The following is a 27,924-nucleotide window of genomic DNA, read 5'->3' as shown; positions in this document are numbered from 1 at the left end:
TTTTAGGGCCAGAGGCCCATATGCTCCAAGGTATTTAGGCACCTAACTCCCATTGATTGGAAAGAAAGTAAAGTACCTAACTCCCTCTGAGGAACTGGGCAAACTTATTTTTAGGTACTGCCCTGAGTAGAAGACATTGTGCCTGAGGGCCCACAGACTCAGCCTTCTGAGTCATTCATAGTGCTTCAGGGTCTCTCTCTAAGGGCTTGTAAGGTGCTGAGCAATCTCCCCCAGTCCAGCAAAACAATTAAGCCTGTGTTTAACTTTAAGCACTGGACACTACACACACTTAAAGCTAAGTACAGGCTTAAGTGTTTTGTTGGATCCTGGCCAGAGTGCTCAGCATCTTGCAGGATCAAACCTTAATATGTATTTACAGGCTACTGAATACAGTAAGGTTATTCCATTGTTTTTATTGGATGCCTTGGTGTTATTCTTACTGATTGTTGGGCAATCCGTGCCTGTAGGGCTCTCTCCTAGACATTCTCCAGTTCGACTGTCACAGGGTCCTCCTTTGCAATTGCACTCTGTGGAAAAAAGGAGATTTTTAGAATCATTTTCAAAGTGTGCCACCCCCTACTCCCGCACTTACTAAATTACTGTTTGTATTACAATAGTGCTCAAGGTATGTCTACACTGCAATTAAAAACCCATAGCTGGCCCGTGCCTACTGACTTGGGTTCGTGGGGCTCGGGCTCAGGGGCTGTTTAATTGTGGAGTAGACATTTTGGCTTGGCTCTAGGACCCCGCAAGGGCCTAGTTCTACTTCTATTTCACTGTAGCCCATACATGGCTTTCTGTGATTTAAATAGTCCTCATATTTACATCCTACTGTGACTATTCAAGAAGTTTTGAGGAAAATTTTTGTAGTATATGATTAGCAGTAAACATGATGTGGATGAGGCTTTTTTAAAACAACTAACAAAATCATCAAAAGCACAGGACTTGGTGGTGATGGGGGACTTCAACTACCCAGACATCTGTTGGGAAAATAACACAGCAGGGCACAGATCATCCAACAAGTTCTTGGTATTTATTGGAGACATTTTTTTTATTTCAGAAGGTGGAGAAAGCTACTGGGGGGAGGCTGTTATAGATTTGATTTTGACAAATAGGGAAGAACTGGTTGAGAATTTGAAAGTGGAAGGTAACTTGTGTGAAAGTGATCATGAAATGGTAGAATTCATGATTCTAAGGAATGGTAGGAGAGAGAACAGCACAATAAAGACAATGGATTTCAAGAAGGCAGAATTTAGCAAACTCAGGGAGCTGGTAGGTAAAATCCCATGGGAAGCAAGTCTAAGGGGAAAAACAATTGAAGACAGTTGGCAGTTTTTCAAAGAGATATTATTAAGGGAACAAGAGCAAACTATCCCACTGCATAGGAAAGATATGAAGTATGGCAAGAGACCACCCTGGCTTACCCAGGAGATCTTCAATGATCTAAAACTCAAAAAAGAGTCCTACAAAAAGTGGAAACTTGGTCAAATTACAAAGGATGAATATAAACAAGTAACACAAGTATGTAGGGACAAAATTAGAAAAGCCAAGGCACAAAACGAGATCAAACTAGCTAGGGACATAAAAGGAAACAAGAAAACATTCTACAAATGTATTAGAAGCAAGAGGAAGACCAAGGACAGAGTAGGCCTGTTACTCAATGAAAGACAATAACAAGAAAATGTGCAAATGGCAGAGGTGCTTAATGACTTCTTTTTTTCTGTTTTCACCAAGAAGGTTGGTGGCGATTGGACGTCTAAAATAGTGAATGCCAGTGAAAATGAGGTAGGATCAGAGTCTAAAAATAGGGAAAGAACAAGTCAAAAATTACGTAGACAAGTTAGATGTCTTCAAATCACCAGGGCCTGATGAAATGCATTCTAGAATACTCAAGGAGCTGACTGAGAAGATATCTGAGCCATTAGCAATTATCTTTGAAAAGTCATGGAAGACGGGAGACATTCCAGAAGACTGGAAAAGGGCAAATATAGTGCCCATCTATAAAAAAGGGAAATAAGGACAACCCGGGGAATTACAGAACAGTCAGCTTAACTTCTGTACCCGGAAAGATAATCGAGCAAATAATTAAGCAATCAATTTGAAAACACCTAGACGATAATAAGGTGATAAGTAACAGTCAGCATGGATTTGTCAAGAACAAATCATGTCAAACCAACCTGATAGCTTTCTTTGAAAGGGTAACAAGCCTTGTGGATAGTGGGGAAGCGGTAGATGTGGTATATCCTGACTTTAGTAAGACTTTTGCTACTGTCTCACACCACCTTCTCATAAACAAACTGGGGAAATACAACCTAGATGGAGCTACTATAAGGTGGGTGCATAACTGGTTGGAAAATCGTTCCCAGAGAGTAGTTATCAGTGGTTCACAGTCATGCTGGAAGGCATAATTAAAGTTAAATTAAAGAGTGGGGTCCCGCAGGGATCGGTTCTGGGTCCGGTTCTGTTCAATATCTTCAGCAGTGATTTAGATAATGGCATAGAGAGTATACTTATAAAGTTTGTGGACGATACCAAGCTGGGAGGGGTTGCAAGTGCTTTGGAGGATAGGATTAAAATTCAAAATGATCTGGACAAACTGGAGAAATGGTCTGAAGTAAAGAGAATGAAATTCAATAAGGACAAATGCAAAGTACTCCACTTAGGAAGGAACAATCAGTTGCACATATACAAAATGGGAAATGACTGCCTAGGAAGGAGTACTGCGGAAAGGGATCTGGGGGTCATAGTGGATCACAAGCTAAATTTGAGTCAACAGTGTAACGCTGTTGCAAAAAAAGCAAACATCATTCTGGGATGTATTAGCAGGAGTATTTTAAGCAAGACACGAGAAGTAATTCTTTCGCTCTACTCCGCGCTGATTAGGCCTCAACTGGAGTACTGTGTTCAGTTCTGGGCGCCACATTTCAGGAAAGATGTGGACAAATTGGAGAAAGTCCAGGGAAGAGCAACAAAAATGATTAAAGGTCTAGAAAACATGACCTATGAGGGAAGATTGAAAAAATTGGGTTTGTTTAGTCTGGAGAAGAGAAGACTGAGGGGGGACATAACAACAGTTTTCCAGTACATAAAAGGTTGTTACAAGGAGGAGGGAGAAAAATTGTTCTTCTTAACCTCTGAGAATAGGACAAGAAGCAATGGGTTAAATTGCAGCAAGGGCAGTTTAGGTTGGACATTAGGAAAAACTTCCTAACTGTCAGAGTGGTTAAGCACTGGAATAAATTGCCTAGGGAGGTGGTGGAATCTCCATCACTGGGGATTTTTAAGAGCAGGTTGGACAAACACCTGTCAAGGATGGTCTAGATAATACTTAGTCCTGCCTTGAGTGCAGGGGACTGGACTAGTGACCTCTTGAGGTCCCTTCCAGTTCTATGATGGACTATGTTTTGATTTCACTTACAGCAGGGTCATTCCAGAGTAACTTCATTAACAACAGTGGAGTTATTCTGCTTTTGTACTAGTGTGAGATTAGAATTTGGCCTATTCTGTTCTCAGCTGTAACTGTTACGGGGCTGCAGACATTGTGAGATTTTCTTTAACCTATATGATCTCTGTTTCTGCCAGCTACTGGGTCTATATTACTTGGACTTTATACTTCCAGAATTAGGGTTCGAGAAGTCCAGGTTGGGTTAGAGATGTCCACGCTGAAGGTCTATTATGTAACAGCAACCTTTTCTGTAACAAAATAATGATATCTGAAGAAGCAATGTCTTCTCTACTTCTATCACAGGATCCAGACTATTCAAAAAATTACTTAGCACTACCAGGTAATAAGACTGTAAAGGGTAGATTAGTGACCCAAAACCAAATTGGCATCTTCTTTTAACCCATTAACTTTAATTTGTGACTCAAAGGGTTGTAACAAACTGATTTCAAAAGTAATGCTGATCTGTCACTTTTCATCCAGTTGTTTAGTAAATATTGCAATGTTAATGGAGCATTAAACCTTTCATTACTCTTATGTCTTATTATTGCAGAAAGCTTCTAAAATTAAGAATCTCTGAGGGCAATTTGTTTACTGTCTTGCAGTGGATATGACACATGGCTAATGAATGTGTTGAAAAGCAGATGAAAACTTTTTAGACTACTATAGACTTTTCTTTTTGCTTTTGCTCTTGTGTCAAAAACACTATCTTGCATAAATACAGCACGTTGCTGTTCCCTCTCCTTGCTGATTCACCCTTTCATGGTTTTCTACATATTTCTCTTCTCTATATTTTTTTGTTCTATGCACCCCTTGTAGTGTTTTATGTAAGTCATGCATGTATGCTCCGAGTTTATTCAATTGCCTACTCTCTCTCTCTCATATTTTTGCATTTCAAGTAAGTTATATTTATTATTTTATGGGCAATATTAATCCCCAAAGCATTAACTGAACTTACAAGTAAAAATCTAAACCACCTTGAGAACTCCAAGAAATATAATATGAATGTTTTGATCTCAAGCAGTCATTTTCAGATTAATTTAAGTAGAGTTTATATGTGGCAAATAAACCATTTATGGATTGCTTGTCTAAATGTTTGTACAGTGTTTCTGTTCACACAGTATACTCCTGTTAGTGAAATATGCCACGTTACAATTTTTAGCAGCAGTTAAGATAAAATTAGAGCTGTGAATCTCTCCAAAATGAACATTCCAAAAATCAGGATTTATTCAAGAGTCAGCTGTAAGATGAACTTTTGGAACCAACAATAAATAAACAGATTCAGATCAAATAAGAATTGACCCAAACTTTGTTCAAGTCTGAATTTTTCTTGAGATTTGGGGAAAAATGTTGCACCATTCTTAATTTTTTTCCTGGTTTAGTGAGTACTGAAATACTGCAAGAAAAGCTGTTCTTGCAGCGTGAACCATTGGTGGAAAGCCTAACTGATTTACAGTGGACAGACTCTGCATTTAAATCATTTATGTGCAGAAGGCTAGCACAAGATCTGTGCATCATTGAAATCACATTTAAGCCCTATTTTAACAATTTAAATGTTTAAATGTTGTGACCTTTTGACAGAGGGGTGAATTTCACCCTCCATGCATAGTGATCATTTTTAGAGCTAGTCAAAAATTTTCCGATGGAACACTTTTCTGTTGGTAAACACTGATTTTACACAGCCGAAATGTTCTTCAGGAATGTGTTAATTCCATCAGAACTTTGGATGGAAACCAGGCCTGCCTGCTTGCTTGGTTTCCTGCCAGCCCGTAGTCTCCTGGCTCCCTGAGCAGCATGGGAAGGCTGCTGCTTGGAGAAGCGGGGAATGAACAACCCCAGGAGGCAACTGCCCAAGGAGTAGGGAAGTTGGGAGCTAGTTGCAAAATTCCATTTTGGTTTTCTTGAAATGGATTTTTCAGAATTTTTCCTTTCACAAAATTTTGATTTTTTTTTTTTTTTTTTACTTCTCATCCAAATTCGGGACAATTTTTCCCAAAAAATCACCATCCTCTTTTGGCCAGTGCTAACCATTTTACCCACCACTGAAACTGCATTCATCTGAAGTATGGAAACACTGTAGCTTCTCTTGAACCAACAAGAATACACAATAGTGTTTAGAGTGGAAAGTGAAGAATAAATTATCAGTCAGGGGAAATCTAGGTAGACTGAGTTGAAATGTAGCCAGGCCACTAAGAAAAATCCTATTCTCACAGAAACTGCTACTGGATCTTTAATGACTATGGGATCAATTTTATGTGTCCCCATTGTGCAGGATAGACATATATAAAGGCATGATTTACAAGCTAATTTTAAACAAGACACAACAGGTGAATTTAACTAACAATAGGAAGACATGGGAAAGGGAAGATGAGAGTAAAAGTAAGAACAACATGGTGTTTACATAAGCTAGCCATGTGCATAACTAGCTGCATAACATAGCCTATTCCAAGACTGCTGTCTGTATTGCTTCTCACACTGGCTGGTATTACAGACATTGTTCAGAATTAGTGTAGTAACTAGTTGGTCACTTTCCAATGGACTGAGAGGGTCACCTCCATGAGACTCCCAGCCTCTGCTAAGCAGAGAAGAAATGTAAGGTCAATATTGGACTTGGGACTTTTGAGTGGTGCACAACAAATGGTACATTGCATACATACTGAGTTACTTGTCTAGTATAAATGAAATGTATTTAGCAGCAGTGAGTTTATACTGTTGTGAGTTGGGTTAAACCTTGTTATTGGTTGTTTAAATCTTGTTGATGGATGAGAGTGCAACCTTCAATTAAGATAGCTGTAAGAGACAGTTAAGGGGCGACATCTAAAATAAGGAGTCTAGTCAGAAGCTAATTCCAAGTGTGAAGAGGGTTCCTCTGGGCAGTTTCTGACCAGGTGGATGAGTGGGTGGGGACAAGATAAGAAGGGGTGCAGACAAGAAACCGAGAGAGACTCAGAGGCACAACAAGAAAGCTAAACTGCAGCCTGTAATCATGGTGTGTCCTTGGAGAAGCCTAGAGAGAAATTCTGAGTCAGATTGAGCCTGTATGCTAAGAAACCACTCCTTTTGGTTTTTTTGTTTCCTCCTGCATTGGGAGAAGCAGGACTTTGTGCATTCCTTGTAAATAAACAAGATTGCGTCAAAGAAAATACCAGAATCAACCATCAATTTCTATTCCCAACTTTAACAACCTAGAAGGCCCTGAATTTTGACTAGCTGCTCAGGTCAAAATAACTATAGTTAAGACAGTAGTATACTGCCAAAAACTACAGTGAGACATGAGCTTTAGTTTACTGATATGTGGTTATCTGTATTTTCACAGTATACATGTATACGGTAGAAAGATCCGTGGGCGTGTCTATCTATATATGTGACATCAGAGGTCTCAAGCACCAGTCCATTTCTTGATACATACATGTAGCCTACATGGCCTATTCAGATTCTGAAAAATCTAAACTATTATTAAAAAAAATAATAAATTTCTAGCCTTCATGGTTGTAAAGAAAACCTTCTAAACGTGATCAGAGAGTAATGAATATAGAATTGTCTTCCTAAGTGTACAAAGAGCTTGAATCAAAGTTTTGACAAGTGTAAATTACCTAGATACTCATTAATCTCCTTGGGCATTTAACTCTGAAGCCTAATAATGACATTTTAATGACCAGTGTTATTACAGAACTGCTGATCTTTTTAGTGGATGAAATGGGGAATGGGACAAGAGTGAAGCACTATATCTGTAGGGGAGGGATAGCTCAGTGGTTTGAGCGTTGGCCTGCTAAACCCAGGGTTCTGAGCTCAATCCTTGAGGGGCCCATTTAGGGATCTGGGGCAAAAATCTGTCAGGGATGGTATTTGGTCCTGCTAGTGAAGGCAGGGGACTGGACTCAATGACCTTTCAAGGTCCCTTCTAGTTCTATGAGATAGGTATCTCTCTTTCTCTCTATATAACTACATGATAGCATATATTACTAATACAATACCTGTACAGTTTTTAGCAATTCTGGCATCTCCATAATAGCCAGGAGCACATTGTTCACACTTGAATCCTGTGGTATTGCGCAAGCAGTTGCGGCACTGGCCTGTCACTTCATCACAATCCTCGAAGATTAGGTTAGGATCTGAGTTTCCACTGCAGTCACATTTTTTACAAGTGCTTCCAATCAGCAAGGGATTTCCATAGTAACCTGGAGCACACCTGAGAAGAAATCCAAGTCCAAAGATTATTAATAATGATCACATTCCCCTCTGCAGTATCATTTTTCTGTCCTTATCGGGTCACCAGGAATTGATGGTGACATTCTGCAAGTGCTAGTGAACAAAACTTAAATTATGACAGATGCTGTTTTGTAATCCAATCTAAATCTAAATCTATCTAGGGATTTATAGCGCTGTGGCATTGAGGAACAAGTACTGCATCCAGAACACTTTTAGTTCTTGATTACTTCAGTCCATATTTTTTTGTGTCTGTTTCTTTAGCAGTGAAAACGTTTGCTACACAGTGCTTTTTGAATGCATCACAAAACTATCTTGGCAGGTCACTCAGCAATTCTGGTGTTTATTTTATTCACTAACAGCTCCAGACTTCATAAACTATCTTGTATTATATGGGAAATGGGCAGAGAAGCTCAGCTTTCATGTTGCAAAAACAAACCGGGGAAGTCCAGATTCAGAGTCCATTTTATCTCTTTTATCTAAGTTCATAGCAGAAAGGATCTCTCTATGATGGGGCAACTGGACTTTTGCAAAACCTCAGTCAGATTTTGATAAAACCTGAACGAGATGTTAGTCAAATCCACATTTCATTTTATCAGTATGCTACAAACTTCAGAGATTTGGGCAGATGGTTCTGATTTTGGCCTCTCTCTACATTTGTTTGTTTTGGGTTTTTTTGTGAAAGAAGAAAGGAGTTCTGATTCCCTTGAGCTTCCTCATCAGTGCTTTGACTATACTCACACCCTAAACTCCCACAATAAAATCGTACATAAATTGAAAAGTATTTCCATATAATTCAAACTGACTTTAAACTATTTGGCTGCTTGAATTAATTGCCTCTGTCAGTAAAGTACATGTCCATGTGCACGAACTAGCAGGATAACCTGATAGTAAGAAAAATGGTCTGTCATTTTGGTGACCCAGAGATAAATAATACAGCCATGCTCCATGATTATGTGTCACCATAGCTGCGATCTGAATTCAGTTGTAATGATATACAGCCTGATTCTTCTGTCATCATCATCGTCAGTGTAGTTCCACTGTTTTCCATGGAGATACTCCCAAATTTACAATGGTATGAGGGCAGAATTAGGCCCATAGTCTCTTATACACATGGGCCCAAGTTTGGAGTGAAAAGAAATTGTGTTCAGCTTCAGGAGTTAGGGACAGTATGTCATCTGTGCCACTTCTCTGCATCAAAGAGTGGCAGTTTCCTGAGGGAATTTTGCCATGGTATTACCCTCTCAGTTCAATGTTGCTAGTGGAGCACAGGCATTCCATTGGTAAAGATAGGAATGCTGCTATCTAGTCATGTTGAAAGTCTTTTAAAGGCTTTTCACACCCTCAGCTAGTACCAACTAGTGGAGCTAGGCAATGTTTTTCAAATGTCAACAACATTATGAAGTTTGAAATATAAACAGGAAAAAATTCCTCTCATTTTTTGACCATCAGTAGAACTGGTTGAATTTTTTTGTATTTTCACATTTTTTCCTTTAAAAAAATAATCTAGTTAGAGGTTTTTCATGTGGTCACCCATCTACTAGTAACTGTTGTGTGACTACCAAATCGTTTCATATTGGCCATCGAACAAAACGCCAATAGAAATAACATTTGGACACTGCTAACATGAGCTAGATTTAAATTAATGGCCTCCAGGTAAAAGACTCTGTATGCCATTACCACAGGCCATTCCTTATAATGAAGATGAGGTGCTCAGTTTTTCTTCTCTGAAATACACTATTCAGTTGAAGTGCAGCTTTGTACATGACAGAAATGTGTAAGGCCATGCAGTTTCATTCCCACTGATGTGTTTGTGGGCATGGAGGTAACTGCTGTTTTTTATGACTGTCTGCCTCACTTCTATTAGCCATAGCTTATCAGCTGGAGTAGCTGTTTAAAATGGACAGAAACTTTCAGAGCTGAAAATGCGCATGTGTCACTTTCACTTCCCCATGTCACATAATATAGACTTGGATTGCATCCAACTCCTCTGAATGGTTGGCACTGAATGAGAAAAGCAAGGAAACTTGGACAGAAATACACTGCTCCATCTCCTTACTTTATGCCCAAGAAAAGCTCCACAGAAAAGGTCTTCTCCATTCCTGTCATGTCCCGATAAATGACTCTTCTCTGCTAAATAAAAATATTTTCATTTCCATCTGAATTTTCAACGTCTCATTGTTGAAATAATGAAGTTAACAAATTCTCTCTCTTTTAACTCCAGGAATTTTTATTTCCTGTGATTATTGGCGGGTAAGATGTTAACTTTCCCTCTACTAACCGTGCCAATAGAACCTTTCCTCTCTGTCCACCATGTATGCCAAAACACTTTTTCCATAGAGAATCTTGTAATAATTAGAAAATAACAAAAACTGGATTTCATTTGTTACTGCCGTAACACCTCATTTTTTAAAGCAATGAACAAAAGGATTTCACTCACTCACAACTTTACACTTGGGGATTGAAAGGTCATTTTCACAATTCCTAGCAAAAGCCTCCATGGGTTCCCAACATTACATGTTGGCAGCTAACTGAAGAATAAGTCAGGCAGTTCTGTGCCAAGCTTTCCAAGCAGAACAAGAAAACCTCTCACACAGAAGCCAGAGGAAATGGGGCAGCTTGCCTCCCAGTGCGCTGCAAGAGCACATATGCTGTTACATCCCTTGACGTCCTGCCGCTTACTACCCTAAAGTGCCAGTCACATTCCTTAGGCCTGTACAGAGGGGCCTGATTCCACCTCGGGCCTTTTGAGGTGCTGGGCAGTCCCCAGGGAGCAGGAAAGTAGGCAGGGATCAGTGTGCTCTGCCCCCACTGTACACCATGTCAGGGGCAGGCATGACATGGGCCTAAAGTAACATTTACATGTGATCTTGTGGTAATTTAAAAGTGCCAGATTAGCAACCTTTATCAGTCTTCCATGTATGCACATGTGGTGGAGTCCAAACAGCCCAGCACTGCCCTGGACGTGTATCCCCTCACCAATATAAAGGATCTCCTATGGGAGAGAGTAGGGGCATGCACAAGTAGGGGGGGGGGAAGCAGAGGCATGGGGTCCCCCAATAATTGGCGGGGGCACAGAACTCCTCTGGCCCTGGGGCCACAGCAGGTGCTGACAGCTCCTCTGGCCCTGTGGCTTTGGGGGAAGAGTGAGCGAGTGAGCTCCTCCAGACCTGGGGCCACAGGGGGCAGAGCAAGCTCCTTTGGTCCTGGGGCCATTGCCAAGGCACAGAACATTACCCTCTAAAAGTTTCAAATTTTTAATCCTGCACTCTCCCCTGGGAAAGAGAGAGAATCATTCTCCACGCCAACTGAATCACTAGTCTGACAACTGAGATTACCAATGAAGAATACTAGCTAGTGCTCAGTGAGTGTGTCCTCTAGGAACAGGATGGTGACCACCACCTCATTTCATCTAGGCCCCATATACAGCCATCAGAAGGTAAAGACTTTTCATTACTTGGACTGGAATTAACAACCTAGAAGAGAAAAGATCCATACCCCATTACTAATCACTTAACCATATTGCCCTCACTGACTTGGGCTAACTGCTTTTTCCTTCCTTTCTTCTCCTTTGCCTGCTCTTATCTTTTTCCTCTGGTACACAAAAAGCTGGCCAGTGGCTATTAGAAACCAAATAAAGTAAGTTGACATTATCCTTTTCTGCCACTCTGAATAGAAAAATGTCTGTTACCCTTTTTACAGAACTTCATTCATTTGTAGTCTAGTGTGACATTTTAATAACCAGTGAGAAATCTCACTGAGCTTTTAATTGTCTATATTGTCCTATGTTTGCATATATGACATTCCAGAAGAATAACAGGATATAGCCAGACTGGAAATAAGTTTATTGTATTTTTATGCTCTCCATCTGCAGTAGCTTTACTTGTAAAATTGTAACTTTGGCCACTTTAAAGGTCCAAAAGGTAACATATTGACAGTTTGAGTTATTTTATTTAGGAGGTAACTGTAGCTTTTACTTTGTGACGAAATCTCATTTGTTTCCTTGCTCTTTACACACAACTCTCTCCTTAGGATATTTGGCATCCATTTTCCCCCTCATTCATAGTCCAGTTATGCACTGGTTGCACACAATCTTCCATTGGAGTTAATCGACTGAGTTCTCTATAACACCAGCTATTTGATTGGGTACAAAGGATGGGGTGGGGAGCCAGAACCAGATGAGGCTTAGGCAGACAGACATAATATAATCCACTGAATGTCAAGCACAGAAAAATTCTCCCCAGTGTGTGAAACTCTCTTAAGGGCTTTGGAACACTGGCAAACTTGACCAGTCATCCATACTGCTAGTCTGCTTACCTTTCACAGTTGGGTCCTGCATAGTTTTCTTTACAGACACAGCGCACTACCCCACTTTTTCTGTGACAGGAGACTGCAAAACTAGAATTGCATATAAAAAATATCAATCAGGGTAGCCAATACTTATTAATAGCCTATGCAAACATGCTGTATTTTGTGAACATTTGTTATTTATATGACCTTTGGGCTGATCGTACTTAGTGCTGAGTGCCCACTGAAGTCAATAGGAGCTGAATGTACACTACACCTGGTCTTTTTATTTTCACCTATAAAAACCATGCATACCTATGGCACTATATAAATCGTAAAAAGATACCGACTTCCTTCCTGCAGCCTAGCTCAGACACACTTACATGCTTCTATACATATATTATAAATAAGGAACTTGCATTCTCTGTATAGCTGCAGAGAGTATACTGTTAATCTTATATTTCCTGTGAACTTGTCTCCTCTATTTTATTTCAGAATGTTTAAACTAACATGTTGCTTTTGAAATATGTTGGATCAAATTCTTTGGGAACTAAAATCTTATATTTAACCACAGGAAAGGTACAGTACAGGCAGCGGCAGTGCACGTTTCCTTACACAATCCCCTCAGAATGTCTCAAAGGCATCCTATAGGAATCAGAGCAGATCCCCAGGTGGTGTAAATTGGAATAGTTCAATTGATTTCCATTGAAGTCAATGGAGCTATGCTGATTTGCACCAGCCGGCGATCTACTCTACCACCTCTAGGAGAGAAAAGGCAGATTAGTCTACAAATCCGTTCAACCCTTGACCTCTGCTGAGACTGCCAGCCAGGGTGCCAGTTAGGGCTGCTTGTGGTGGGGGTTCTGTGCCGGGATTTTTAACAGCATGTTATTCTAACATCATGGCTTTCTTTACCCCGTGTGGTCTTTAATTTTCAGGATCTAGTTTCAGTTTCTTAAAATAAACAAATAACCACATTACAATATGCGAAACAAAAATTCTTTAAAATGTGGGTTGGCCCCTAAAAATGACCACAACTTGGTTAGTAAAGACAGGAAAAGTACCAAACCCTACACAATTAAATCAGGGTGATGTGTCTTAGATACAGTTACAGACAAAAAAAGAGCACACAATTTTAAAGACATTCTTAGTTAGTTTAAAAAATATGGGGCCAGATTCTCTTCTGCATTGACACCCATTCAGCATGGGCAGGGAGCAGGAAGGTTGTTGGGGAACCAGTTACAGTTCCATGTTTCTTTAACTACATGCTCCTTGGTTCTTGGCCTAATCTTATTCTAATTTATCTTAGTTGGCTATTGTCCCAAAAGTACTATGTGCCAGGTGAGAACTGGCAGAGAGAGCAGAGCACCACAAAGCATACTTTTCCCAACACACTGCCTTTGCCTGGCTTAGTGAGTGGTTCGTGTAGGAACTGGCTCTGACAGCTTTATGCCAGTTGAGAGCTCCCCTAGCACACTGAAATTCTCAGCTGGGCATCTGTGGCCAGATTCCATCCCCGTTGTGTAGCTCAGGCTATACAAAGGGGCCAGAAGAGGGGACGAGAATCTGGTCCATGTACTTGTCCCAGGAACAAGCAACATAAAAAGTGTATAAACAGTTCCTTCATTGTTTCTGTTCCCATCAGTATTTCTAAGCTAATGTTTTCCAGAGTAAAGTCAATGATCTGTTTGGAGACATTTAAAATGAGACTCTCTTGATGAAATTCCCAAATTATCTTCTGTAACATTTTGATGTGAACATGCCAAGAAAATTACAATACTTTGGCAATTTCCCCTCTTCCTGTATACAGGCTAATTTCTTAAAACATTTGAAGTTATTACTTTGTGGATTTAAGTTATGAAGTATGACCAAAGTCTTCCTGGGTCTTTATATTTCTTTAGGTTTTTTTTTTTTAAAGGTCATAACATTTCCTGAGGTTTAAAGTTAAGTAACATCTGCTAGAGTCTGGAGAAGCCTCCATCCAATTTTTCCAAAAAGATGTCATTTCACTTAATGGGAACTATTACAAAAGTTCCCAGGATAGCAGATATGAAGATACTCTGGCCAGACAAAAAACTAAAGTCATACAAATGAATCCCAAGAACAACAGTGAATCTAATGATAATGTCAGTTTAGAGATTTGGATGCAGAGTTGGTCTGTTTGTTTGAGTGCTATGGATCCATTTGTTATGTTATTTTTAGGGATAAAACTTCTGTTGAAAAATGGAGTAGCAAGCAATATCGTCTGTATATTTCCTCTTTAAAGCCTTGGTAGCTTCCTGGTGGAGGCGCCTTCTTGTCTTACTATAAACAGAGTAAGAATAAAGGTGAAATGATAAAAAAGAAAAAAAGGATGTTTCTCTCTGAACCCTGTTGTTTGAGCCTGAAGATTACACCATAAACATAATAATTATTATTTATTGTTTGCATACTAGTAGCTTCTAGAGCAGGGGTGGGCAAACTTTTTGGCCCGAGGGCCACATCTGGGTGGGGAAATTGTATGCAGGGTCATGATTGTAGGGCTGGGGCAGGGGGTTGGGGTGTGGGAGGGAGTGCAGGGTGCGAGAGGGGGTGCGGTGTGCAGGAAGGGGCTCAGGGCAAGGGGTTGGGGTGCAGGAGGGGTGTGGGGTGCAGCAGGGGGCTCAGGTAAGGGGGTTGGGGTTCAGGATGGGTGAGGCAGGGGACTCAGGGCAGGGGGTTAGGGGCTCAGGGCACGGGGTTGGGGTGTGAGGTGCAGGAGGGGTTCGGGGTGCAGGCTCCGGCCTGGTGCCGCTTAAGTTGAGTGGCTCTGGGGTGGCAGCAGTGTGCAGCGGGGCTAAGGCAGGCTCCCTGCCTGCCCTGGCCCTGCGCCACTCCCAGAAGTGGCCAGCATGTCTGGCAGTGGCTCCTGGGGGTGGGGTGGGGCAGATGGCTCCACCGTGTGCTGCTCTCCCCTGTGGGTACCACCCATGAAGCTCCCATTGGCTGCGGTTCCCCGTTCCCGGCCAATGGGAGTTGTGGGAGGCGGTGCCTGCAGGCGAGGGCAGCGCATGGAGCCCTCTGCCCCCCCCCCCGTCCTCCAGGAGCCGCAGGGACTTGGTGCAGGCTACTTCTGGGAGCGGTGCAGGGACAGGGCAGGCAGGGAGCCTGGCTTAGCCCCGCTGCACCACGGGGCTGGCAATCCTGCGGGTCGGATTGAAAGCCTTGATGGGCCAGATCCGGCCCATGGGGTGTAGTTTGCCTTCCCCTGTTCTAGAGGTCTCACCTGAGGTCAGGACCCCTGTGTGCTAGGTGCTGTTTATCCAGACAGTCCTTGCCCATTACAGGCAATCAGGATTTAAACACCAATATGTTGTAAAATGGGCTATGATGTTATTACTTTGAGTTCTGGGCTTCATTCACTCTAGTGGTCTGAAATAGGAGAGGAGTCGAGGTATTGGGGACTGGTATGGTAAGACAATAAGATTTTCATCACCAGCAACAGTCAGCAATTTTAGGTTAGTGTCTTTAAACTAGATGTGATTGTTCTTCACTCCCTAAAAAAGGTAATTTAGGCTCAGATATAATCCTTTTGGAAAAGCTAATGGGACAATGAACAATAAAGCTGCAGCTGAAAGGAAGGTGTGCAGCCAATTAGGAAAAATGTAATATGCTAGTATAAAGGGGAACAAAGGCCAGTTAGCCCCTACACAATAAAAAGTAACAGGAGCCAAATGTTAGATATAACATTCCAGTACATACAGAAAGCATTTAAACAGACATTTTGATATAAGACTGGCAGAGATTCCTTTTCTAACAGTATAGTCATTGCTTATTTAGTAAGTATATGGCTTATTTGAGTGGAAATATAGAATCACTAATAATTAGAGCTCAACCGGAATTTTTTGATTAAAGCCTTTTTCATCGGAAAATGTCAATTTGTTGAAACCAAAGAAACATTTCATGGGAACATATTGGTTTCAATGAAAAAAAGTTTCTTGGGTCCAAGATGGAGTTTCAGAGAAAGACCCAAATAGCCTGGTGGTAAGGGTCCCCATCCGGGAGGTTCAAGTCCCTACTTTGCCTGATGTGGAGAAAGGACTTGAACATGGGTTTTCCACAGTTCAGGTGAGCTTCCTAATCACTGGACTATTGGTTATTCTTCTGAGGTGGGTCTCTCTCTCTCTCTTTTTATTTTTATTTTTGAAAGGTCTCCATTTCATTCAAAATTGGATTGAAAATAACTGGTGAAGCTTCATTTTGTGAAAGAGAATTCTTGTTTAGTGGCCAGCCCTACTAATAACTGTCAAGATCATAGGGTATAAACATAACAATTCTGAGAGTAAAGTTTCAGAGCAATTTAAATACTTCTGTAACACTGTAATCACTCACACTAAGAAAAACAACTTTTTAGTTTTGTAGCTTAGGTTTGAAGTAGATTTAGGGATTATGGTGCACTTAAAAACTTCAGATTTAATTTGGTATTATTTATTAGTAAGTCCTTGTCATATATGATGTGGAAATAGTGTCACAGGTAAAAGCAAAAACAGATTATTATAATACATGGGCTTGCTCCTGCTCCCACTGAAGTCAGAGCTAACACTCCCATTGAGTTCAGTGGAAGCAGGACCACTTCTTACAGCTATTAGTAATTCTGAGGTTCATAAACTTTAGTAGCAAGACCGCACCAAAATGGGAGGATACTTACAGCCCAGGGATGAAATTCTGGCTCCATTGAAGTCAACAGGAGTTTTGTCATTGATTTTAATAGGGACAGAGTTTCACCCAAAGAGCCCAAATGAAAGACACAAGACAGTTACTCAGGCAGAAGCATAGGGCTTGTCTACACAATGAGTTACTGCTCACCAAGTCAAGATGTGAATCTACTCTAGCTTGCCATGTAGTAACTTGCTATGTGGATCCTGCTACAGTGCAGTGAACATCCTGGAGTAGGGTTTAGCGTTCTGCTGCTTGAAAATGTAATATGCCAAGCTGCATTCTGGGACTATCACTGCACTTCAGCAATGTCTATGTGGGTGTTATTCCATGATAAGCTGGTGCACTGTAAATTCACTTGCTGTTCAGTAACTCGCCTTGTAAACAAGCCCTTAAATGCCAAGATTCATCCCCTTAGCATAAATAATGTTTCTGATAACGTCTGTTTCATGTTTCTGTATTTCTGAGGTAAATATAATTTACAGCAATGAAAGTAAAGCACCAAATTTGTATGGAATGGAGATAAATTTAAGTTTGAAATAAGGGACTCCCGAGTAAAGAAGGGCAGTTGGGGGAGATTGGGCCAGATCTTCAGCTAGTATAAATCAGTGTAGCTTCAGTGAAGCCGATGGAGTTACACTGATTTACTTCAGCTGGGGGTCAGCCTTATATTTCCATGTTCTCCCAGCACAACTTTAATGCATCTCTATTTTATGGTGCCACAGACAAAACATATGCAAAAGGATAAGGATGCTAGCATGTCCTCCAAAAATCTGGATGTTGTTTAAAGAAACGTTGCTTGCAAGCTGAAATGGCTGTTGTGTGGCAAACAGCCATATGAAAAAAATTAAATTTCATTTATTGAACAAAGGAGCTGTTAGACCGTTCTGTTTCTACTTATGTGTTCTTGCTATTGTCTCTTAGTTACTGAAACATGAATAAATAATACATATGTGAACTCATTCACCTGGCTGGCCTTGCATAAATATAGTAAAATGCAGGTGTTCAGACAATTGTGAAGAAAAATTGGACATCCTTTCTCCTCACTCTCTTGGGCATTCTCTCTAATCCAATCAGGGATGTAATTTTTTAGTCATAGCTATTCTTCATCTTGCAGTCCTCATGTGCATATAGCTCTTATGAAAGGCACGAAGTGTTTTGTGGGACTGTGAGCTTTGGCCCAGCTGTGATTTTGAGCCTGTGCCTCTGAGCAGCTGAACAAAATGCAAATTTCTCACTTTGAGGCTGTGCTAAAGAGCAGTCCTATAGCAACTGTAAGACGTACCATGAAATAAAGGGAAAGAAATTCAGTGTAGGAAAGGACTAAAACCTTCTGGTTGAAAGTGGAATGGGAAACAAAGAGAAAGTAGCTGGCTCACTAAAAAGGTCTTCGACCTACAGTGAAATATTTAGAGGTACATCATCCTGTCAGTGTAATGGGATATGCATAGATATCCATTCAGACAGAATACAGTGATAAGTAATGGAATGCTGATTTCTTCTGCTATGACATTGATGTGCTATTAAAGCTCTCTAATAGAAAGCCACATCTTCTCGATAATTGGTATCTCTGAAACCACATGGAATAATGACTGCTATAAATGTCCTCTTATTGGCCTGGACCTGTATTTTCTGTCAGGCTTCAGAAATTCATATCCAAAAGCAGGCTATGCATTAGTTGAAATTACAGTTACTGTCTGCCTCTTGCACCACTACTGAAGTTGGATGCATTAATTTAAATAACAGATGCTGTGCTTGCATTAACCAGGCCAAGCTACCATTTGCTTGGGTCTGTGTTATGTTAGGGCAGTGGTGCCCACACTTTTCCTGTCATGTCCCCCTCCGCTTACCAGTAATGGAATCTGCGCCCCCTCCTGCATTACTGCTCAGGTGGCTCAGCAGAGGAGCTAGAGTTGAAGGCAGAGCTGGGGATGGGGAAGGAGCTGGGGCTAGAGGCGGAGCTGGCCTGGGGGCGGAGAGGGAATGAGAGTAGAGCTGGGCTGCGGGAAGAGCAGGGGGGTGGAGTGGAGCTGGGGCTGGGGCTGGAGCTGGAGCTGGGCTGGAGGTGGAGCCGAGCTACATCTGGGGGCGGAGCTGGGCTGGGTGGTGCTCCCTCCCCAACTCCCATGGGGGTTGGCCCATGCCCTGCCGTGCATCCCCCCAAATGTTCTTTGGCATGCCCCACAGTTTGGGCACCACTGTGCTAGGGTTTTCCCCAATCAGTTTCTGCTTTCCAGATGTCATGGGGAATTTTACATATAAAGAGGTATGGCTTTGGCTTTGAGCTTATTAAAGGCAGCACACTGCTGACAACCCTTCTCATTTAAAAGAGAAAGAGCCCAAAGTTGTTCAAATATTTTCTCCCATTTGTGTATACAGCAATCAATGGGAGAGACTGAAAAAAATATTCACACCTTTTAAATAAAATTCCAGTTGCTGGGTTTAATGTTGGTGGCCTGTGATATACAGGAGGTCAGACAAGATGATTGAGTGGTCCCTTCTGGCCTTAAACTCTATGACTCTAAATGTTATTTTCCTTTTTTTCACCTTTTCATTTGGTGATAAGTGTAAACAAGTGAAAATGTTCTTGGTTTTCTATGCTTGAAGGTGCATCGGTCTTTCTCTGACCCCCAGTCTAATAAGGTTTATTGTGCCTGGCTCTGAAAGATGAATGCAGAACAGAAAGTATAAGGATCAGCACAAATAAAATAAAACAAAGTGTTTTACATACTTGGCAACTAATGGCAATGGGCAAGGGCAGGGCTGGCAGAATGTGGGCACTCCTCTGACGATGTCCCCAACGTAACCATCCAGACATTTTTCACAGTGCTTTCCAGTGGTGTTTCTCTGGCAGTCCTTCAATAAAGAAGAGTGACAAATGTTAAAGGAAGGTGCTACTTAATTCAGGCCTAGTAGATGACTTTGGCAAGTACTCTGCCAAGCAGAACAAGGACTGGTGCCAGGCCTGAACCCTTCAAGGTATTGAGGGATTAAATGAAAAGTGTTTGTAAGTGGCAGCGTATTACAAATGAAAACATTTAGAACAATTCACTGGTCTGCCTGGGAGTGCTGACAAAGTGGCATACAGGATAAAGCTATCACTATAGCATTCACATGTGCAGGCTCCCTGAGCACAAACTCTGCATTATATATCATCAGAGAGTTGCTAGAATTCACAGGTAGCAGACAGGTCTGTCTAAGCTGAAGGCACTAGAAGGAATGCTGAACTTGCCTGGCACCAAAACAAAGTAAAATTTGCCCACTGGTGTATATATAGTGTAATACATAATTACCAATAGATTCCAGTACAGATGCCTGCTTGTTGAGAGAGAAAGGGGTTATTCTTTGGACTTGATGACTGAAAGTGAGTATCAGGGAAAATAGCAGGTTATCGGTAATTAATAGGCTGGTGTTTTTGATTTTTTCCCTGAAATGAAATATGCCTGAATGTTAACGGTTATTTACATATTCGGATTGATCCCTACACATTGCCCTTTAAAGATGCTCAGAACAGAGGAGGCAGTAATTAGGAGACTGCCATATTCTTTCTTTCTAAGATATGAAAAAAATAGTTCATGAATTTCAAGATTATTTTTCTGGTGGCATTTCTATGGAATACAAAATAATGGAGCAAAAACTCACTCATCTTCTCAAGAAGTGATTTCATCTCCATTGTGCAACACTTATAGGAAGTAATCTCACCCTGCACAATACATTATACACTATACCTCAGCCAGTGCAAGTTATCATGGATCAACTGAAATCAATATAACTTACAGTAGCTGAGGATTTACCCCAAAATATTTTATTATGATTAGAATACTATGCACTTGTATAATACTTTTATCAAAAGATCTCAAAGCACTCTACAACAATTTTAATCCAGCCCTGCCACACCCCTGTGAGGCAGGGTAAGTATTATTATATTACTAATTTTACAGATGGGTAAACTGAGGCACAGAAAGGTTACGTGAATTTCCTATGACCATATTGCAAGGTAGTGAATGCCATAGAGACAACAACAGAATTAATGAATCCAGGCTCTGCATCTTATGCTTTAACCACCAGATACCATTTCCACTTCGGGGTGGTACCCGGAAGTTATCATCAGAGTGTTTTTTTCCAGAGAAACATGCTCTACAGTTGAGTTATTTTAAAAGGGATACCCCAAAGAAGATGGGTGCAATTCTCCACTGCCTTGTACCTAGTGATTTTTGTGATATGTGTGTTGAATGCTCCCAGATCAGATTTTTATGTACACCATTGGTAGTGTTTTACATCCACTTTGCACTGATTTCATTCAGATGTAAATGACAATACAAAGTGCAAGGCAGTGAAGAATCAACTCCATGACATATACTGTATGGAAAAAACTACTTTGTGTATTGGGTTAGTGTAATAGCTTTGTTCCTCTAGAGAACAATGTTCAAAGTTGGCACATGTCTTAAAAGAAATTATCTTGGCTCCTCAGCATATTCTCCGGTAGATATTCAATCACATCACAAAGTAACTGTGCAGTTAGTGACTGGCAATCTCTGGGCTAACAGGGAAGTTGCAGGTCAGGTTTCAGGTGCATTAGCAGAGCTGCAGGAGGAAGCTTGTGCAGTGCCTGCCAAGCAGTATGTTTGGATTTAGCCTGAGCAATCAACACTGGCTTTTCACAAGCACCAAATTCAGGGTGGATGAATTTTATTCTATCTAATTTTGAACCCACCCAATGCAGTAGATTTGAAAGGTCATCTTGAACTCATACCTTACCACACTCTTTGTCCAGGAGGCTGTGAAAAGAGGAATGAAAGGACAGAAAATGTCTAATACAAAAAAATAGTACCAGCATCTCAGCCATTCTCAGCCATGCTTTGTGTCAGATACAGTACAATGAACCTTTACTTGTTGCCATAAACTGATTATGAGGACACTGATAGGTCATTTTCATTTACCCACATCCAGATGTCACCAGCCTCCTCTGACAGCTACTTTTTATACATTAGAGAGAGGCCAGCCACTTGTGTGAAAGTTACAAATATACTGCATATTTGGCTGACCATTAAGTCTTCCTTCCTTTGATCTTCAGGCAGATGCAGGTTCTGATAAGAGCAGTCCAGATAATTGTAGATTCTGGGTGAATCCTGGGAGATGGTCTGAGTTAGTTGCTGCACACGTTTTAGCCACAGTTAGTGATATGTAGCCCAACTATTCCAATGTGCGGCAATTATCATTATTTATTTGTGCAGAGCTATAATTCCACCATGGAGTTTTACAACAGGTAAAATATGGTAAGCAAAAAACAAACAACCCCACCAAAATGAATAACAAACTAACAGAACCCCTTCCCCCCCAAATCCTACCACCACCACTTTTCCTGAAGATCTTATATATATATATGTATACACCAACAAGTGCAGTGTAGTGCATTTAGCGTTATAGAGTGGAATACTCTGAATAATTTTACAGGAAGGCTTTTCACAAATGGTGTTTGGAGAGAAGAGTCGGAGAGAGCTTGGTGTACATTAAATGGAAGGTTGTTGTAAGTATAAGGGATGGCGTGGAGGGGGAGGAGAAAAGCTTAGTCATACTGGAGGAAGCAGGAATGGGTATAAGAGGAAATGAGGAAACAGCTGAAATATGGGGTGCAAGTGGAAGATCTTAAGGCTAGTGCAATTTAAAGAAGTAGTGGAATTTGGCAATATTCACTGAAGAAGTGTTTTTGATTGACTAGAGGAGAGGGATGAGAGGGTGGGAAATCAAAGTCTATTCTCCAATCAAAGAGGAAGAATGGCCTTGTGGTTAAGGCACCAGACTAGGAATCAGGTCTAAATTCAATTCTTGGCTTTGCCACAGACTTCCTGTTTTACTCTCAGCAAGACACTTAAACTCCTTCTGCCTCAATTGTCCATACATCATATGGATAGTGTGAGGATAAATTCATTGATGTTTTCCAGGTGCTCAGATGCTACAGTGATGAGCCCAGAAAGAAAGCAGGGGACTCAGTGTTAATATTCATATCTGCAGTGTTCCTCTTCTACCGCAAGGGAGATTGTTAGCACACTCTCTCCCCTAATAAACGCATCAGTTGAGTGCTTGGGACATCTGAAGTGTGGCTGTACTCTGAAAAGTGACTATGTAAAAATGGCATGACCTTGTTCAACAGATCTGAACCTTTTGTGTATTCAGGGTCATATTTTTTACTTTAGTGGCAAAAAAGACAGTCTTTGGCTTCTATAGCACCGCAGAGTCAATGCAGATCCTGTACATCTTCTGCAGAATTGTTGACTAAGTTAAATCTGTGAAACCATTGAAGGGAAAGGTGAAACTGGCGATCATAACTGACTCTCACAGTTCAAGCCACGTTTACAGTTAGAAAATACATCTTCTCTCTCTTAAACTGAGCACATCAGACAGAGAAATAACTGTGAGGGCCAATAAACGTGTAGCTCCATGATGGCACTTCTATGAAGTCACTTTTCACAGTAGTAATGCACTTTAAGCATAGAGGAGAAGAGCACTCCTGGTCCCAGTGCATAAGCACACAAATCTTTGCATGCATACAGAGCTGTATCCCAGCACTGGTTGGGTCACAAATTCTCCAGTGGGGTATTTGGTTACAACCTCTTCAATCCCAACTTCTCTTTCAAATGAAGTTTTAAAAAAACTGTTGAAACATGTCTATTGATATTGGTGTTTAATTTTTTTTCATACAGAAGGAGCAAACAGATGGCTTTCAGTTTTGATTAAGAAAATAAATGCAAAACCAGAAAGAGAAAAGTAAATTTTCCATGAGACTCTTCTAGACAGTGTGCACTGAATTAAACGCAAAATTGCTGCCTGTCTCTGCAGACAGAGACCTTAGAAGCTTACAGGTGCAGTTCATAGAATACAAAGGCTGAAAAGTTACACAGGTAAATGCACTGCAATTAAGTTTTTTAAAACACTGGTGTTAATTTTTTTTTAAGTACTGTAAGTTAAAATTCTAAGCCAAACGTTTTGCATTTTGCCAAGTTAATACAATCTTTTGCTTTTACAAAACCAAAGTCAACCCAGCAGTGTCCCTTAAAGATTATGGGAAAAAATATAACAGAAGCCATGGTTCCAAAGGCTTCTAAATGAAGACACCCTCTACAGTATGTAATCATTCATGCACCATTTCATCAACAACAAAGTGGCCTGAGTGTATTTTCCTTTGTTAGAAAATCCCCTGATTTCCGTAGGATCAAGAGTATGTTATCAATAAAATTTGAAAGTTGCATCAAGCCACTAGGAATTCAGATAATGATGTCTCAATTTAAAAGAACATTTTCAACAGAGTGTAATAGGAATCATTTTGCTTGCTAAGAGACACGCTGGTAGCAATTATGAACACACATAAATGGCATGTGAACAAATAAATAATATGGCTGCAGTGAGGAAAGGGCTATGAATTTCTGTATATTCTTTAGATTTACTGATTCAACTATAGAGATGGGCTTGAGCTACAATGTTTGGATCCAGATCCAAACTTCCCCAAGATTTTGATGTGTTTGTGTCCACCTGCAATGAAGATAGGGAATATTGCCAGCCCCAAGCATTCAAAAACCAGGGGTCAGGCCCAAAGTGTCATGAGAGTAGCTTAAAAATTGTGAGACTTCATTAACAGGAAGCATTGCTGTGGCCAGCCACAGATATGCTATTGCTCCTTCACTGTGAAGAGCAGACTCTCTACAGGCTGCATGTTTGAGAACTGCACTCCTGTGCCTCTGTATAAGGGGGGGGGGGGAAAGTGACACACACAAAGATCTGAGTGTGTGATGATCCTTCATCCCATATCAGATGAAGGACCATGTCTGACTGGTCTATTCCTGCAATCAAAAGAGCCAAAGGCAGTCCACCAAGCCCTCTCATAGATATGTATTACCTTTGTCTCCCTCATTGTTGGACAGATGAAATCCATGTGTGCAGAAGGAAAAAGATTAGTTGTAAGATGCAAGGTTATTCTTTAAACCAGAAGTATCTATTAAGCTGCAGAACTGTGCCAATTCCCTGTTGCTTTCCTTTATTACTTGATGGATGGATGGAGAACTATTGGCTACTCTCCAGATCTGCCTTGGCTATCATGTGGAACATATTATCCTCAAAGGCAGAGCTGCCAAATCTCTTCCAACCTTTCCAGTCAGCTGTAAACCCAAACACTTAAACATACAAATCATCCAAACGACAACATGCTCTATTGTTAAAGAATCCATAAGAGGGACGAATGGATCTTAGTAACTCTAGCTTCCCATCCCGTGATCATTTTGTTTTTCTAGTTCCTCCAAATGCTTTCTGCCCTAATCACCAGACACCTCGAATGCATGTGGATCAAATGTACAGCACCTAGAAAAAACCAAAGTATAATATTTCTAGCAACAAATCAACACCCCTACAAAGCTTTATCTCCAGACTCTGCTCTTTTTGCACCACGTAGCCTAATATGATCTCTGTGTAAGGAGCTAACCCTAGACTAATGTTTACTTTCCATGACTAAATATATCCTCAGAAAGGTCACTGGCAACTCACTTCAAAAATACCTTTTCTCCACACAGCCCTCCTTGCCACTTCTTAATTCTCCCACCGCTGCTCTACTCTGCTGAAGTCGTTGTCAAACTGCTCTACAGGCAGCACTGGCTGGCCTCCTCTCTCCAGTGTTGCACTACTGTGGTTCAGTGTTGTGGGAGAAGCCTGGTTTGTTGAGCAGGAGCTATGAGTCTCCTCCCAAAGTCCACTCACATACTAAACCAAGAGCAAATTGCTTCTGACAAGCTGCAGCTTGACTGTTTCTGAGATATTTGCTACTTAGAAAATTTCAGAGCAGATGACCTTCCATAAGGTCATCCCCCTCCCCAAGCAGGGAGGGATAGCTCAGTGGTTTGAGCATTGGCCTGCTAAACCCAGGGTTGTCAGTTCAATCCTTAAGGAGGCCAGTTAGGGATCTAAGGCAAAATCAGTACTTGGTCCTGCTAGTGAAGGCAGGGGGCTGGACTTGATCAAGGTCCCTTCCAGTTCTAGGAGACAGGATATCTCCATTAATAAAATTTAATAACCATCATAAATTCATGATCAAATATAAAGGAATTTGAAGAATGGATAGGATTCTTTCATTTTACTATCTGCTTTTGCAAATTCCAGTCTCAGTTTACAATGGAGGAGTTTCTTATGACTAGGTCAGCTCCAGGTTAAAGGGTGCTGGTGAAGGAGAGATTTACTCCCCCAAATCCCATGCAATTTAATCTGCAATAAAGCCCAATTGCTTGAGCTTTATTCTGGTGAAATAAGTTTCACTCTGTCTGCAGCTGCACCCTGTCCTGCCATTATCAGCTACTGTAAATTCATACATGTAGCAACTGATATGTACATGTAAACCAAAACAAAGGTACAAAGCACTGCTGTAAACTGGTCTCCTCTCTCAGTCAGAACCAAGGAGGTCACAAACAAGAAGCCTTTGACATTTGTTGAGGGCAATATCCTAAAATCAGCACTGAGAATGGGTGTCTTTCGCTGGTCTTGTGCATTACCAATGCGTGTGACACAGCTGACAAATGACTTTTTTGAGATGAAGCATTATTGTGATATCTATACTGTCATATATCATAAATGCAGTTCAGACTATGCTGACTGCTTTCTTTTCTTCTAATTGGGTGTGTTTCTATATTAGAAATAGATTGAGCAACTGTCCAGTTTTAATTAAAGGATCAAATGATTGATCTATGCACCAATTTTACACTAACCTATATAAAAGCAATGTTCTATAAGCAATTATTCCTTGTCCTTGGATACCTAATGAGTTTGCTGATTTATTGACTGTGTACATTCAGTTCACTTTTAGAAACTCCACAGAATTGATTTATACTTTATAAATAAGGTTGAAGGAGATTTAAAAATAGAACCTTAAAATAACATTGTCATGTTTGTAGAAATTAAAAATATTAACACTGCACTTTGGGGCATCATTAATAAGGTTTTAATTTTAATTGATTTCAAATTCAGAGCTGAAGTCAATACAAATTCCATTTGGTTTCTATGCACTGGAGGCCACTATCAACAAATTGATTTTTGAGATTTGCATGGTATGGAACTCTTAAAGCATTTTTATTGAACATAGTCCTTATAATTCATCCTTTTCTGTGCAGCTTTGGTTTTTTTTTCGTTTTCACAATAGCCCAGACCATTTATTCAGTTTTTGTACATTAGTTATTATCTCCACTAAAAGACAAATTGTGTTCTGTGATGATATAGTAACACTTGTAGCTACATGACAACATCATTTCCAGGTTGTCTTTCACCATTTGAAGCACAAAACTTCCAAACTTTGTACTTTTCTACATTTTTACAATTATTTGAAGAATTCTTTTTTGGGAGTTGACTTGACAAATTTAAAAACTTTTTGCTACTTTGCTGGATTTTAGTTACATTTCAGACATTCATCTGGGTAAACATAGTCACATCAGTGACTCATTGTGATTGTACTGTGTACTTAGAATCCATAATTAATAAAACCTAAAAACACCCTCCTACTATCACTTCTTTGAAGCAGGAACCTAGCTGGAGCAGTGGCTCCCTTACCTGGTTATAAATGGGTGAACAAGAACAATAATAAAGGCCCAGATGTATTCACAGAATCTCTTCCTCTGTCAGCTCCTTTCAGACAGTTTTTACACTAAGCTATTTGGATGCAGAGGACCCTGATTCTGCAAACTGTTACTACCAGGTGTGATGCTTACTAACCTTAGCAGCAGTGGAGTACTTTGCCTACCAACTTGTGAGGAACAAAAACCTGCACCCACAATACCATTAGGCCTCGCCGCTATGAGGATCCCAGTGGTATAAATTCCCTCTTCCTGAATAATCTTTGGCCAGATTCCCTCCTGTGTTGCTCCAGGTTTGGCAGCAGCTGTCATTATCAGGTGCTGTTAGGGCCTTGTCCATTATTTAATGGGCATTGGACCTGGCTCTTCATCTCCAAGTTTCCTCGCTCCCATTAACTTCCTCTGTTTTTTCCCCTCACTGTCTCTTCCTCTCTGACCCAAAATCCATTCATTCTCTCCTTCTTCTTGAAACACTCTCACTGCTCTTCTACTCCTCGACACCATCACTCTCTTCCCTCCCTTCCTTTTTCTTCTCCCACTCCTCTAAGTCTACCAGCCTCCCCTAACGCTCCCCTTCAAACCACCACAGCCTCACAAGTGTCAATATCCCAACAGCCCCTCAGGCCATCTCTTGTCCTTCTCCGTGTTCTCCTCCCTTTCCCATTCTCCTCCTTCCCCCAAGGTCTGCTGGCTGAGCTGTACTGAAAGACTTGTGAA

The 27,924-nt window shown here is 40.8% G+C and overlaps 1 protein-coding gene across 1 annotated transcript in view; it reads right to left on the bottom strand.

Moving 5' to 3' along the window:
* Positions 1-27,924, bottom strand: part of LAMA4 (laminin subunit alpha 4) — a 128,468-nt gene that overhangs the window by 64,086 nt on the left and 36,458 nt on the right. The window contains exons 3-6 of the mRNA XM_026653515.1: positions 19,341-19,465; positions 11,966-12,046; positions 7,417-7,631; positions 441-527 (exon numbers count right to left, since the gene is read on the bottom strand). Coding sequence (XP_026509300.1) covers positions 441-527; positions 7,417-7,631; positions 11,966-12,046; positions 19,341-19,465 — 508 coding nt within the window. The remainder of the gene's footprint in view (positions 1-440; positions 528-7,416; positions 7,632-11,965; positions 12,047-19,340; positions 19,466-27,924) is intronic.

The sequence above is a fragment of the Terrapene carolina genome, unplaced genomic scaffold, assembly GCF_002925995.2.
Source record: "Terrapene carolina triunguis isolate 2854851 unplaced genomic scaffold, T_m_triunguis-2.0 Scaffold42, whole genome shotgun sequence".
Classification (NCBI taxonomy): domain Eukaryota; kingdom Metazoa; phylum Chordata; order Testudines; family Emydidae; genus Terrapene; species Terrapene triunguis.
This window is presented reverse-complemented; position numbering and strand designations above follow the sequence as displayed.